The sequence below is a fragment of the Trichechus manatus genome, unplaced genomic scaffold (assembly GCF_000243295.1).
Source record: "Trichechus manatus latirostris isolate Lorelei unplaced genomic scaffold, TriManLat1.0 scaffold00220, whole genome shotgun sequence".
NCBI lineage: Eukaryota > Metazoa > Chordata > Mammalia > Sirenia > Trichechidae > Trichechus > Trichechus manatus.
This window is the reverse complement of record NW_004444156.1, coordinates 2,964,548-2,980,615: the sequence shown is the minus strand read 5'-3', so window position 1 is coordinate 2,980,615 and position 16,068 is coordinate 2,964,548. Positions and strand designations below refer to the sequence as shown.

The 16,068-nt window shown below is 39.3% G+C and overlaps 1 protein-coding gene across 12 annotated transcripts in view; it reads right to left on the bottom strand.

The window, feature by feature from the left end:
- DDX60L (DExD/H-box 60 like) overlaps nucleotides 1-16,068 on the bottom strand; it is a 148,181-nt gene that overhangs the window by 18,701 nt on the left and 113,412 nt on the right. For all 12 annotated transcript variants that reach the window (XR_002825956.1, XR_002825957.1, XM_023742853.1 and 9 more), the window contains 4 exons: nucleotides 15,675-15,822; nucleotides 13,571-13,723; nucleotides 10,760-10,864; nucleotides 4,959-5,150 (listed from right to left, as the gene is read on the bottom strand). Coding sequence is in view for 10 of the 12 variants with exons in the window: in XM_023742853.1 (XP_023598621.1) it covers nucleotides 4,959-5,150; nucleotides 10,760-10,864; nucleotides 13,571-13,723; nucleotides 15,675-15,822 (598 nt within the window). In the remaining 2 variants the exon portion in view is untranslated. The remainder of the gene's footprint in view (nucleotides 1-4,958; nucleotides 5,151-10,759; nucleotides 10,865-13,570; nucleotides 13,724-15,674; nucleotides 15,823-16,068) is intronic.

The following is a 16,068-nucleotide window of genomic DNA, read 5'->3' as shown; positions in this document are numbered from 1 at the left end:
GCCCAAAAGCAAAGATGAGAAGGCAGGAAGAGACAGGAAAACCAGATGAATGGAAACAGGGAACTCAGGGTAGAAACGGGGAGAATGCCGACACATTGCAGGGATTGCAACCAATATCATGGAACAATTGGTCTATCAATTATTGAATAGGAAACTAATTCACTCTGTAACCTTTCACCTAACGCGCAATAAAAATGGTCAAACAAAAAAAACATATTCGAACAACTCTTAAGTAGACAGAATGTGAATCTATAGGAAAATCCCTACATCTATATTTGGCAAGCCACAGATGTCGATAAATGTGATTTAATTTATATATAGGAAATAGGTTCAAATAGGAAAAAAAGCAATTAACATGGAGTTTATAAATCAATTCCCCACAAGAGAACGTGAGCATCATCTTAAGGACTTCTTCATTAATTCAACAACTTTTACTGAGTTCTTTCTTTGTTTCAGGCTCTACTCTAACACCTTCCAGGTAGGGGGAGATGAAGAATGAAGGCCCAAAGACTGGACGATGGCTGACATATTAAGGAACAGAAACCCAGACAGAGAGACAGAAGTCCAGAGAGGAAAGGAAGCACAGCTGGAAGTAACAGCAAAGAGATCATAGAGGGCCTGACGGTGTGGGGTGCTCTAGACCATAGAAAGGGTTTAGGCTTTTACACTCAGAAAGAGCTGGCCCATGCAAGTAATTTTCTATAGGAAACAAAACGTTTTTTGAAAATGTATTTTAGGAGTCCACATAGGTGCCAAAAAGTACGTCTTTTACGAAACAAGGCAAAAATAAGGAGAAAAATTGAGGTCAAAATGTCTTTTAAACACACACACACACACACACACACACACACACACACACATAAAACCAGTTGCCATCGAGTCAATTTTGATTCATGATGACCGCATGTGTATCAGAGTAGACCTACGATCCATAAGGTTTTTGACGGTTGATATTTCACAAGTAGATCACCAGGCCTTTCTTCCTAGGCATCTCCAGGTGAACTCAAAACTCCAACTTTTCAGTTTGGAGCTGAGCACATTAACCATTTGCTAACCGGAATACCATCAATACCCTAACCCCTGTACCTGTGAATGTGACCTCGTTTGGAAAAGTAGAGTTTTTATGTGTAGATGTTATCAGTTAAGTTAAATGAAGTCATATCAGAGTAGGGTAAATCCTAATCCCAATTCCCTCTGAGTGACTTCTGATAGAAGAGAAGGAAAGACATGGACACAGAGTCACACACGAGGAAAAGACAGCATGTGAGGCTCCATCTACAAGTCGTGGACTGCCAAGAAATGCTCGGGGCTACATAAACTGAAGGAGACAAGAGTGGATCTTCCCCTAGAACTGACCGAGAGAGAGGACGCCCTTACTAATACCCTAAATTTGGATTTCTAGCCCCCAGAACTGTGAGAACATAAATTTCTGTTCTTTATAGCCAACAACTTAGTGGTATTTTGTTATGGAAGTTCGAGGAGACTAAGAATTTGGTACCAGAAAGTGGGGGTGTTGCTTTAACTAATGCCTGGAGATCTGGGCATGGCTTTGGAATTGGGTAAGTGGTAGAGACTGGAAGAGTTTTCAGGCACTTTATAGTAAAGGTCTACGTTGCCGTGAAGAGACTGTTGGCAAAATTACAGACCTGAAAAGAGATTCTAGTAAGGGCTCAGAAAGAAACGAGGAGACCTGTAGAGAAAGCTTCTATCATGATGAATAGAATGCTACTAGAAATGTGGACATTAAATGGGCTTTTGCTAAGGCCTTAAAACAAAATGATAAACAAGTTATTGGACTTGTAAAGTGGCAAAGAAATTGGCTGAATTGTGTTCAAACGTTTTGTGGAAAGTAGAGCTTGCCACTGATGAACTTGGATATTTCGCTGAGAAGACTTCTGAGCAAAATCTTCAAGGTGTAGCCTTGTTTCTCCTTGCTTCTTACAATAAAATGTGGGAAGAAAGAGATAAATTAAGAAAAGAACTGTGAAAAAAGAAATCAGAACTTGAAGATTTGCAAATATTAAGAGAGTGTTCCCTGGAAAGAACACCAAGGTTGTGGCTACACAGTCCTTCGCTAAAGAGATTCGGCGTGTAAGCTATAGATCCAATAAACTATCTCAGCAGATACACAGTCAGCTTAGATCGAAAGGGACAGAGATGGGAAAAATGAAAGAAAGCTGTCTGATTCCTGGAATTCTATAGGCAGGAAAGGGGATCATGGAGCAACTTGTCCGCAAGCATCTGTTGTCCACCAAGAAAAGAAAAGGATGATTCTGAGAGCATCTCAGAGAACAGCAGGACTGTCAGAAGGTGCACTGGGGTCAGGGCCTCCACTTCCTAGGTTTCAAAGGGTGGGGCTTCCACCTAGGATTCAAAGGGTGTGGTTACCACCTTGGTTCCAGGAAGAAAGGGACCACCCAGGGCTAAGGAATGGGTTAAGACTTTTGGGGATGTTAGGATGGAGTAAATGTATTTTGCATGTCTAAAGGACATGAATTTGGGGGAGGCCAGAGGGCAGAGTATTATGGATTGAATTGCATCCTCCAAAAAGATGCTAAAGTCCTAACCTTTGTACCTGGTGAGTGTGACATTGTTTGGAGAAATAGGTTTTTTGTCTGTACAGATGTTATCAGTTAAATTAATGATGTCATATTGGAACAGGGTGGGTCCTAATCCCTTCTGAGTGGTGTCTTATAAAAAGGGAGTGACACACAAGCAGAAGACAGTAGGTGAGGATCCCTCTACAAGATAAGGAATAGCAAGAAGCATTTAGGCCTATAGAAATGAAAGAGAGAAGCAAAGATCTTTCCCTAGAGCCCAAAAAGAAAGGGACAGCATAGCCCTGTCTATGACCCGAATTCAGACGTCTAGCCTCCAGAACTGTGAGACAATAAATTTCAGCATTTCTTTTCAGAGTACACAACTCAATCCATAACACTTCACCCTTTGCCCCCTCAAAAATTTATGTTCTCCTCCCATGCAAAATACATTGACTGCATCCCAGCATCAACAAAATTCTTAATCCATTGCAGCACCCATTCTAAGTCCAAAATCTCATCTTCTGAATCATCCAAATCAAGTATGGGTGAGACTGGGTGTTTTTCACCCTACAGCAAAGATTCCTCTCCATCTGTGGACCTGTTTAATCTAGCATACAAGCTATCTGCATCCAAAGTACAATGGTGGGATAGGCATAAGGTAGGCATTCCCATTCCAAAAGGGAGAAACTGGAGGGAAAGAAGACATGGGTACCATGGATCCATTAGATCTCAAGGCTTGCAAATAATCCTCTGTTCTCCAGGCACATTTGTGTGTTGGCCCTACACTCTCAACTCTGAGTAGGGCCCCTGAGGCCCTGGTCAGTGGCCATGCTTTCCTGCTCCACTGGCACAGCAACCCAAATCCCTCATCTTTGGAAAGTCACATTATCCTGGGCCACTGGAGTGTGAACTCACTCCTTCTGAGGGTCTGGAGTGGCAGACCCATTCTCCTGGCCCACTAGGTCACAGGTCCTGCTCACTTCAAGTTTGGGTGGCAAAGCCATTTTTCCTTCATTTTGTCCTGTGTCTGCCTTTTTAGTCTAAACTGACAGGGTTTTGCTGAGATGGTTGATTATATCCTTAAGTCACAGGCATAATCTCTTTAGCAAATGTTTTGTAGCCACACCCTTGATAACCTTTCTAGGAAAAGCTCTCTTAATTTTTACAGTGCGGTTTCCCAAATCTTCAAGTTCTGGTTTCTTTTTGCACAGTTCATTTCTCAATCTGTCTCTTTCCTCCCATATTTTAACATAAAAAGCAATGAAAAATCAGGATGCACCTTTAATATTTTGCTTAGAAATCTTCTGAGCTAAATATCCAAGTTCATCAGTTGCAAGCTCTACAAGTTCTACCACAAAACATTCTAACATAATGCAGCCAAGTTCTTTGCCACTTTATAATAAGGATTGCTTTCCTCCCATGCTCAATAACATGTCCATCATTTCCTTTTAAAGCCTTAACAGAGACACATATAATGTCCACATTTCTAGTAACATTCTGTTCATGAGGATAGGAGCTTTCCCCACAGCTCTAAATTCTACCTAAGACCTCATCAGGATTACACTTAATTTCCAGGATTCTACCAAAATTCTCTTCAAGGCAATCTAGGTTGTTACTATCAAACACTTCCAAACTCTTCTACCGTCTACCAATCACCCAATTCAAAAACCCCTTCAACATTTTTAGGTGTTTGTTACCACAGCACTCCACTGCTCAGCAACTAAACGGAAACCCTTATTTGTGTCATCAAAAAGCAGAACTGATATTAAAAAAAAAAAAAATAGCGTCTGTGATGTGGAAGATGAATTCAGAAGCCCTTCCACAATGAAAAAATTTACAGAGACTTAGCAATAAAGATTCTACCTAAGAATTAACACTTTTCCTAAAGAAGAAACCTAAGCAACCAAAAAAGAGGCAAAACAAAATATAAGAAATGTTTTTCTTAGTGCAAAAAATACTTGAGTGTGACAATTGAAAAAGTTCAGCATATAATTGTTGTTGTGTGCTGTCAAATCAATCCCAACTCATAGCGACCCTACAGGACAAAGTAGAACTGCCCCATAGGGTTTCCAAAGCTATAATCTTTATGGAAGAGTAGCTGGTGGGTTTGGACCGTCTGCATTTCAGTTAGCAGCCCAGCTCTTAACCACTACGCCACCAGGACTCCCTTCAACATATAATAGACACTGTCGATTTTAAAAACCTATAACTAGAAATACTAGGGGTGAACCAAATGAAAATAAATGTCTTATTTTTTCTGCCCTAAATAAATCACATAATATTCAAGAAAATAGAAAGTATGAAAGGACTGATAAAACCAAAGAATTATCACTACAGACTTGCAAAACAAAATGCAGCCCAACTATAGCCAGGCCAATGATGAACACAGATTCTCGTCACACTATGTTAACAGGGCACCTTTGCATTGGCATTATCTGTCTTGGAAGCCAACAGCATAAGTCTCAGGACCAGGGTTGTGCTGAGTGGGAACTGTCCTCTGAGCTCAGGAACGTTGGATGTCATGAGTCTTTCTATTTTGGGCAGTGGAATACCAAAGAAATACACATCTCCCAGCAGGTCTTGACCTCGTCTTCCAGCACGTCCAGACATCTAGAAAAAGGAGAGTACCACAATGTAAAACTTTCCTAAATAATTTCCTATGAAGTTTAAATACCTATTACTTCACAGTTGTTACCCTGGATTGGCTAAATTCTTCATGTAGTCCTGAAGCTAACTTCCACTGTGTCACTTATGAAATCTACTGTTGGTGAGGTAAAATGGAAAATGGGACTTTCACCTTTATCAGATATCTGTATCATGTAGACAACTGTATTAGACATTGTAAAATGATACATAAAAAACAATCTACAATGATTAGAAATAGTGAGAAAACTAGGTAGAGTAGGACAAATGCCCATCCTAATGAGATATGCTGTTGTTAGGTGCCATGGAGTCTGTTCCAACTCAGAGCAACCCTATGTACGACACAAGGAGACACTGTCCAGTCCTGCCCCATCCTCACAATCATTGCTATGTTTGAGCCCATTGTTGCATCCACTCTGTCAGTCTATCTCATTGAGGGTCTTCCATTTTTTCACTGACCCTCTACTTTACCAAGCATGATGTCCTTTTCCAGGGACTAGTCCCTCCTGATAAAATGTCCAGAGTACATGAGACAAAGTCTTGCCATTCTCGCTTCTAAGAAGCATTCTGACTGTACTTCTTCCAAGACAGATTTGTTCGTTCTTCTGGCAGACCATAGTATATTCGATATTCTTCACCAACACCGTAATTCAAATGCATCAATTCTTCAGTCTTCCTTATTCATTGTCCAGCTTACATATGCATATGAGGCGACTGAAAATACCATGGCTTGGATCAGGCACACCTTAATCCTCAAAGTGATATCTCTGCTTTTTAACACTTGCAAAAGGTCTTTTGTAGCAGATTTGCCCAATGTAATACATCATTTGATTTCTTGACTGCCGCTTCCATGGGTGTTGATTGTGGATCCAAGAAAAGTGAAATCCTTGACAACGTCAATATTTTCTCTGTATATCATGATGCTGCTTATTGGTCCAGTTGTGAGGATTTTTGTTTTCTTCCTTTCTTTTTTTTTATTTGTAATGTTTTATTTCTTTTATAAACAAAGGACTTGAAGCAAATATGACTAATGTTCACAATGATGAATTATGGTTGGTGGGTATATAAACATTGTCTACACTTTTTTGCATTTTTAGATTTCTAAATAATACTTTGGTCTACTAGTCTTATTACCCCTTATAAGAGATATCACAGAGATATCTATCCCAGAGCTCTCTGATCTTGTGCTCCAATCTGGACAGGTTACACTAGCAGTTCCTCTCACTGTCCTCCCGGGTTAGATAACTGCTCACAGGATCCCCATCTCTCTTGATATTTCTCTTTCATTTCTTGTTATTGAATAGCAGACTTCTTGGATCAATTCTCAATATCTCATATCCTCTTTCTCAATTTTCCATTGTTTTCTTTTCACTCAATGTTGCAGAAAATGTCCTTGACTGTATTATTTTTAGCCCTTCTACTGAACTAGTTATTTTTCCAAAAGAACTTTCTTGAATTCTTTGTTGTTGTGATAGCATCTTCTTGTTTTGTGGATAAAGTATCTTCTCAAATCTCTCTAAATGATCCCATTCCCAGATATTTAAGATGGTAACCTTAATTCTTCATTCTGCCCATACATTTCTTTCTGAACTTTGGCCTTTTGATATTAAAAGCATCTTGACTGAACAGCTAAATCTGAACAATCTTTCAACAGACATTGAAAATAATTCTTTAAACTGTCTACTTAATTTAGTGTAGTGTCTCAACTTTTAGACGAGGTTGTAATACCTAGAGGGTTGTGTGTGTGTGTGTGTGTGCGTGTGTGTGTGTGCTTTAGGTGAAAGTTTACAGAGTAAATTAGTTTCTCATTAAATAATCAATATACATATTGTTTTATGACACTGGTTGCCATTCCCGGGATGTGTCAACACTCTCCTCTTCTCGACCTCGGATTCCCCATTTCCATTCGTCCAGCTTTCCTGTCCTTATCTGCCTTCTTGATTTTGCTTTTTGGCTGCTGGGCCATTTAGTTTCAAATCCACGGTTGAACTGTGTGTGCTACTGTTTGTTTTATAGGCCTGTCTAATTTTTGACTGAAGGGTGAACTTTAGGAGTGAATTCAGTACCGAGTTCAAAGGGTGCCAGGGACCATACTCTTAGGGCTTCTCGAGTCTCTGACAGACAAGTTAGTCTGGTCTTTTTTTGTGAGTTTGAATTTTGTGTTACATTTTTTTCTCTTTCTGTTCAGGACCCTGTATTGTGATCCCTGTCAGAGCAGTCGGTGGTGGTAGCCAGGCACCATCTAGTTGGGCTGAACTCAGTCTAGTGGAGGTTGTGGTAGTTGAGGTCCATTAGTCCTTTGGGTTAATCTTTCCCTTGTGTCTTTGGTTTTCTTCATTCTCCTTTGCTCCAGACGGGATGGAACCAGTAGACGTTTCTTAGATGGCTGCTCACAAGCTTCTAAGACCCCAGATGCTACTCACCACAGTTGGATGTGGAACATTTTCTTTGTAAAATATTTTATGCCTATTGACCTAGATGTCCCCCTAGACCATGGCCCCCAGCTCTCAGTCCAGTAGGGTGGTCCCTCAGGGAGTTTGGAGGTGTCTATGAATCTTCTATGACTTTGCCTTGGTCAAGTTGTGCTGACTTCCCCGGTATTGTGTACCATTTTACTCTTCACCAAAGTTACCACTTTTCTATTGTCTATTTAGTGGTTTTCCCTCCTCACTCCTCTCCTCCCTCATAACCATCAAAGATTGTTTCTTTCTGTGTGTAAACCTGTTCATGAATTTTTATAATAGTAGTTGGTCTCATCAGTGTTTATCCTTTTGTGATGACTTATTTCACTCAGCAGAACGCCTTTCAGATTCATCCGTGTTGTGAGAATTTTTGCAGATTCATCATCGTTCTTTATCATTGTGTAGTATTCCACTGTGTACCATAGTTTGTTTATCCATTCATTCGTCGATGGGCACTTAGGTTGTTTCCATCTTCTTGCTATTGTGAATAATGCTGCAATGAACATGGGTGTGCATATGTCTATTCATGTGACGGCTCTTATTTCTCTAGGATATATTCCTAGAGTGGGATTGCTGGTAATTGTATTTCTGGCTTTTTAAGGAAGGGCTATATCGTTTTCTAAAATGGCTGTACTATTTTGCATTCCTACTAGCACTGCATAAGAGTTCCAATCTCCCTGCAGCCTCTCCAACATTTGTTATTTTCTGTTTTTTTGATCAGTGCCCACAATGTTGGGGTGAAATGGTATCTCATTGTGGTTTTGATTTGCATGTCTCTAATGGCTAGTGATCATGAGCATTTCCTCAGGTGTCTGTTAGCGTCCTGAATGTCTTCTTTGGTGAAGCATCTGTTCATAACCTTTGCCTATTTTTTTAATTGGATTAGTTGTCTTTTTGTTGTAGAGGTGTTGGATTGTCCTATAGATTTTAGAGATTAGACCTTTGTCAGATATGTCATAGCCAGAAATTTTTTCCTGATCTGTAGGTTCTCTTTTTATTCTTTTTGTGAAGTCTTTTGATGAGCGTAAGTGTTTAATTTTTTAGAAGATCCCAGTTATCTAGTGTATCTTCTGGTGTTTGTGTATCATTAGTTACGGTTTGTATCCTATCTATGCTGTGTAGTAGGGCCTCTAATACTGACCCTATTTTTTCTTCTATGATCTTTATAGTTTTTAGTTTTATATTTAGGACTTCGATCCATTTTGAATTAGTTTTTGTGTATGGTGTGAGGTATGGATCTGGTTTAATTTTTTTTACAGATAGACATCCAGTTTTGACAGCACCATTTGTTAAAAAGATTCTCTTTTCCCCATTTAATGGACTTTGGGTGTTTTTTAAAGATCAGGTGACCATAGGCACATGGATTTACATCTGGTTCTTCATTCTGTTTCATTCTTCAATGTGTCTGTCACTGTACCAGTACCAGGCTGTTTTGACTACCATAGCTGTATAGTAGGTTCTGAGGTCACATAATGCGAGTCCTCCTACTTTATTCTTTTTCTTCAATAGTGCTCTACTTATCTGGGGCCTCTTCTGTTTCCATATAAAGTTAGTGATAATTTTTCCCATCTAATTAAAGAATGCTGTTGGTCTTTGGATCGGGATTGCGTTGTATTTGTAGATTGCTTTGGGTGGAATTGACACTTCACTATGTTAAATCTACCTATCCATGAGCATGGTATGTTTTTTCATTTATGTAGTTCTCTTTTAGTTTCTTGTAATAATGTTTTGTAGTTTTCTTTGTATAGGTCTCTTATGTCCCTGGTTAGATTTACTCCTAAGTATTTTATCTTTTTAGGGGGTATTATAAATGGCATTGTTTTCCTTATTTCCTTATCAAAGTTCTCTTTGTTGGTGTATAGGGATCCAGCTAATTCTTGTATGTTGATCTTGTATCCTGCTACTCTGCTGAATCTTTCTATTAGTTCCAGTAGTTTTCTTGTAGAGTCTTTAGGGGTCTCTATGTATAGTATCATATCATTCAGAGATAGGGATAGTTTTACGTCTTCTTTACCAATTTGGATGCCCTTTATTTCTTTTTCATGCCTTATTGCTCTAGGTAGGACTTCCAGCACAATGTTAAATAGAAGTGGTGATAAAGGGTATCCTTGTTTTGTTCCCATTCTCAGGGGGAATGTTTTCAGCCTCTCTCCATTGAGAATGATGTTGGCTGTTGGTTTTGTATAGATGCCCTTAGGAATTCCCCTTCTATTTCTACCTTATTCAGAGTTTTTATCAGGAATGGGTGTTGGGCTTTACCAAATGCCTTTTCTGTGTCGACTGAGATGACCATGTGATTCTTTTGTTTTATTTATGTGGTGGATTATTTTGATTGATGTTCTGTTGTTAAACCACCCTTACATACCTGGTATGAATGCTACTTGGTCGTGGTATATTATTTTTTTTTGATATGTTGCTGAATTCTATTGACTAAAGTGTTGTTGAGAATTTGTTTACAAAAAATATTTTGTTTTACCAATTTTTTGCTCAGGGATGTGGCACTTGGTGGGGCAGGGCTAGGGGGTGGCGCAGGGCAGGGTCCTCAGAAATAAAGCCTGGTGATCTGATTCCAAAAGGTCACAGCCTTGAAAACTCTATGGAGGCAGTTCTACTCTGCACACATGGGGTCACAATGAGTTGGAATCCACTTGAGGGCAACTAACAGCAATAACAACTTCATTTATATGACAGAATCCTCAAAACATCCAGGAATTGATGAAATAGAGGACAAATTAAAGGAAACAGATGATGCAAGAAATTTCAAAATATTAATAAAGATTTTACAGACTCCAGAAAAAAATAAAACAAAAAGTCATTAAGAAGGAACAAGAATCTGAACAGCTCTGTACTTCTCAACAAAAAAATGATACTAAGATTGTTAAGCCATGTAACACTGGTTGTGAGAAAATAGTAAAGCAAATAAATCACATGGCATGAAGTAATATGAGAAACCTCTGGAAAAAAAATAAAAACACAATTTTATGCCACGTAGAAAGTGAAAAGAAGACCACAAATTGGAGCCTGTTCATAAATGAAAGTGCCACCTTTTCCATTATCTCATGCTCACATTTCAGCAGAGTAAGAGTTCGTGCATCACAAAGAATATCATAATACCTGTCTGTAATTTAAACCATCCAGGTAGACTGAGTCTTGAACAAAAACAACAGATTTACAGGGCATATGGATTCCTAAGGCAAGAGTTCCAGTAGCTGTCACCACCTAGGAGAAGAATGAAAGAGTTCATGCAAAACGTAGCATGTCTATAAGGACACATGATATAATCATCGCCCCAGTCATCGAAAAACTCTTTGAACTTGAATTAAAACAAAGTGGGAAGGCTAACATCCCAACCACACTGTTCCTGATAGATCCTGAGTATACCAGGCACACTGCTTGCTACCTAGGGTCTTAACTGTCGCCGTTTGCTCTGCCTAGAACGGCTTCCCCCAAATCTTCATTTGCAGGCTCTTTCTGATCTCTCTTTAAGAATAAAAAAAAAAAAACAGTTTCCATCTACTCGATTTGGACTCATGGAGACTCCACGTGTGTCACAGTAGAACTCTGCTCCATAGGGTTTTCTATGGCTGATTTTTCAGAAGTAGATTGCCAGGTCTTTCTTCCAAGGTGCCTCTAGGTGGACTCGAACCTCCAACCTTGCTTACATGTCAGAAAGAATTTCTTGAGTCACTCTTTCTAAAATAACCATGTTTATTAGTCCCTCCTAGACCATATGTATCATGAGGGCAGGGACATTTATCTGTCTTATTGTCTGATATATCCTCAGCATGCAGAAGAATACTTAGTACATAATAGATCCACAATAAACATGCGTTCAATACATTAAGGAATGAATGAGTGAACGAACAACTATCATAAGAATTTCCCCAAAATAGGTAATACTAGTTTTCCTTACACCCCTCTCAACAATGTCCTTCCCCTACCATCATACTTTATTTATGAAAGTTTGTGATCTGTCAATGGGAGTTCCTGGGTGGTGTAAACAGATTAACGAGCTCGGCTGTTGACTGAAAGGCTGGAGGTTGGGGTCAACCCTGAGGCACCTTGGAAGAAAGGCCTGATGATCTACTTCTGAAAAATCAGCCATTGAAAACCCCATGGAGTATAGTTCTACTCTGACACACATGGGGTCGCCATGAATGGAAATCATCTTGATAGCAACTGGCTTTAATCTATAATTTAAGCATACTAATAATTAGCAATCTGTAATTAAAACATAGTAAAGTTATATTTTCCCCTTATTTACATTGCTAACTGTTGAGGGGTGGGGAAGTAGAGCACATTTCACAGTTTACCTATAATTCAGCTGTGTGCCCATTCATCTGTTGAATGGGGGTACATGTGTTGGATTTGGTCTTCTCTTTTTATCAGATACATTGATATTCATTTATACCATAACTACTTAAAACATTTAATGATAGAGTAAGCAAAATGACTTTCTGATAAATAAATCTAAACATCGTCCATTACTTGTTCTTTTTTAAAGTTCATTAATAAGAAAAAGGTGAAAAGACTCAAAGCATTAAAATTCAGGACTTAACTACAATGAGTACCATGTAAAAATGTGTTCTGTGCAGCAAAGCTATCATCATTTCCAGAATTAACCTATCGCAGCAATCTGGTTATTCATTCATTTGCTCACTCATTTATTAAACAAATATTTACTGAGCAACTACTACGGGACAAGTTCTGTAAACTGGGTGTGAAGAACACCACAGGTGTGATCCTTGTCGGCAATTAATAGCCGCTATAAAAACTGTTTTCTCTGGGTTTTGCCCTTAAAAATGACAGATTGTCTTGATATATGCTAATGGGAAAACTGAGCAGTTGTTCATGGTATTTTTCATTTTGCTAAATAGCAAGAAGAACCATTTAGTTACGGTATCTTATACGCCTCGCTATTCTTAAGACTCTGAAAAACCAAAACCAAACCCATTGCCGTCGAGTCAATTCTGACTCATAGCGACCCTATAGGACAGAGTAGGACTGCCCCATAGGGTTTCCAAGGAGCGCTTGATGGATTCGAATCGCTGACCTTTTGGTTAGCAGCCGAACTCTTAACCACTGTGCCACCAGGGTTTCCATTCTTAAGATTACAAAGATACGTATTCTGAATAGCACCCCTTCTACTCACTCATCTCTCCTCTGTTTCCATGATCTCCCCTTCGCTCTCTCTAAATCTCCCTCTCTCTCACACACACACTCATACACACACTCAATAAAATATTACCATTTTAATACGAATAATTTGAAGAAGCTGGTGCCTATGTTTTCAAATTACCAAGAAGCAAATTTACTAGGTAATTCTATCAACTTTCTTGGTGCATTTATGCAGACTATCTCCACCTAGAAACAGAATGTTACATCCTCCTGGGACATACTAACAAAAAGTTAACAAGTGTTTGTTCACGAGCAATTTAAGATATCCGTACTCTGTTCCATGTTCATTTAGAGGTAGCACATCTATAAACTCTGTCTAGAACGTGTTAGGCTAGGACAAGCTTTTTCCAGTTGCTGGGAAAGAGATACATCTTTCTTTAGCTGAGTTATCACATTAGAAAAAGGTCTAAACAAAACTATACCTTAAATATCCTCTAAGCTCATAGAAGGAAGTCTGTAGGATAAAGTTAAAAGGACTAACAAACGTCCGTAGACACTAGAAGTTAAAAAGTAGAGAGTTATGCTTATATTACCATAGTATCCTATTTTCTTTCTAACAATAGTTATTAATTATGGAAATAATTTTTAAATTCCTCAGCTAAATGGACTAGATGGAGAAGCAGTCAAATGTGTTGTAATAAAAAGGCACAGACTAGATGCGAAAACCAGTATAATTTTTCACTTGTCACTGGCATTCAGCACCATGTATATATAACTTCAGCTTTAAAATGCCAAATAATTACCTACCTTGATAAACCCTTTCGCAAAGAGTATCTCCACAAACTCTTTTTCTTTAAAATACATGGAGTTGTGATGAAATCCAATACCCCTTTGTGCCAAAGTCTTCAACTTCTTGCCATTTCTCGTTGATTCTACTTGTTCAAACACTGCTTTCAAAGACTGAACAAAGAGAGAAGTACGCGACAGTTAATAACGCGTTTTTCAGTTTCAATTTCTATTAGAATCAAAGGTTGTTTACATGCACAAATTGTTTATACTTTGTGTAAAGTGAGACTTCTGTTTGCTACTGAACCTTTGAAAGCAAATAATATTTTATAACTACAGAAACAGTCTTCCCACTTCTTCAGACTGTCTCAGAGAAGAGACAGTCGTAAAGCAAAGGGAACTGCTCGGGGCAGGGGTGAGTCACACCAGCTGCTGCTCTGGGGAGATGAGCTCTCTCCGGGAGCTTTAGGAGTTGGCTCCACCCTCCCCACCCCTGACCCCCACCTAGAGAGGGGCTGTACCCGGAAGGCAGAGCAGGTTCCCTACCCTGCATTGTTGTTATTAGTTGCTACGAGTTGATTCAGACTTACAGCGACCCCATGTGTGCAGAGTAGAACTGCTCCATCGGGCTTTCAAGGCTGTGACCTTTTGGAAGCAGATCGCCAGGCTTGTCTTCCAAGGCATCTCTGGGTGGGTTGAACCACCAACTTTTTGGCTAGTAGCCGAGCGCTTAACCATTTGCTCCACCCAGGGACAGGTTGGGAAAGTTTACTTCCCCTTGCAAATCAGTCACGACTCACTTCCAAAGCTTAAACACATCAGTACCCTCACAATCCGACTTCTAGGAATTTACCCTACAGAGGAAAGCCAGGTATTGGCAAAGATGTTTAAGGTCAACCCTGCTATTAAAAACAAGAAGAAATAATGGAAATAATCGACGAGGCCAAGGATAAGAAGACTGATTAAATTAAAAACAAAAACAAAAACAATCCATTGCCATTGACTCCAACTCATAGTGACCCTATAGAACACAGTAGAACTGCCCCACAGGTTTTCCAAGGAGCAGCTGATGGATTTGAACTGCCAGCTTTTTGATTAGCAGCTGAATGCTTAACCACAGTGCCACCAGGGCTCATCCACATAAAAAATACGATGACGCTATTAAAATAATGAGGTAGCTCTACTGTTATTGACAAGGAATAAATAGGTCAGTGAAGAAAGCAGAGTAATTTGCATAATAAGATCCTACTTTATTAGTGAATAAATATATGAAATGGGTGGGGATGTGTTTGTGTGTATAAGCACAAAAAATTCTGGAAGGACAGTGAATATCTCTGTGTGGTGACATTGTTTCTATTTTTTTTGTTTTACATGTTCATATATTTCTATAATGAATAGGAATTATTCATGTCATTTAAAACTCTGAAGGACTGTCATAACATCTTTGGATATTCCAATACCTGTTCAATGGAATGTCTCGGATGTGATATAGAGGGCCTCTGAGATTCAGGAAGTCTACAGATACTATTTAATATGTCTTGTACCACACATACCCAAATATGCTTAAAGAAAGCAGTTACCAACCAAGTCAATTGACTCATGCTGATCCCATGTGTGTCAGAGGAGAACTGTGTTCCACAGGGTTTTCAGTGGCTGATTTTTCAGTAGATTGCCAGACCTTTCTTCTGAGGCACCACAGGGTAGACTCAAACCCCCAACCTTTTGGTTAGCAGCAGAGCACTTAACTATTTGCACCACCCAGGGGCTTCATCCAAATTGACCAGCATTAAAATGCAGCATGTGGGATTGAATCTAGAGTCAGGCCGTATAGCAATCCAGAAGAGTAGTATGAAATAAAATAAAAGGCTGACACTCTTATAGGCAAACTAGCATGAAAGAAGAAATTCTCTGCAGAACTTTAGTCCACATGTTTGGATAACCATTGCAAAGCAAACACAACGTTGCACAGAGATAATAGTATTTCAAAGATACTACAGAAACACATCATTTAGCAGGAATTTCACTTAGTTCTCAAAGACATTCAATGAAACCATCACTGCAGTAAGCGTTACAAGTGACAAAGAGCTGTAATTCCCTGGTGGATGGGGCCTGTCCACACGCTGACCTTGGTGTCCAGCGCATTCACATCACCGTAGGTGCAGTCCTGAGGAACTTCCTGAATCTTCTTCAAATTCTTCAGGAAATGAATATGCTCAGCTGTATACGTTAGCTTCCTTTCCAATTTTCTAGCCTTTTGCTGATCATTTGCTTTGCTGCCATTAAAAAAAACAAACAATTTTTAAATAATGACAATTATACTCAAGCACCATAAGAAGTCTACGACTTCTCAGAACCCTCTTCCTCACCCAGACCAGCTCTATCAATCCGGACGGGGTCGGTTTCCTTGAATGCCCTGCCATGGTTGGTAAACTCATGGACCCTCATCAGCAAAATCCCCTCTGACCTCCTCCTTTTCTCTCAAACATCCCTTCACCTTCTTGCTGTCCCAAGAATCTAAG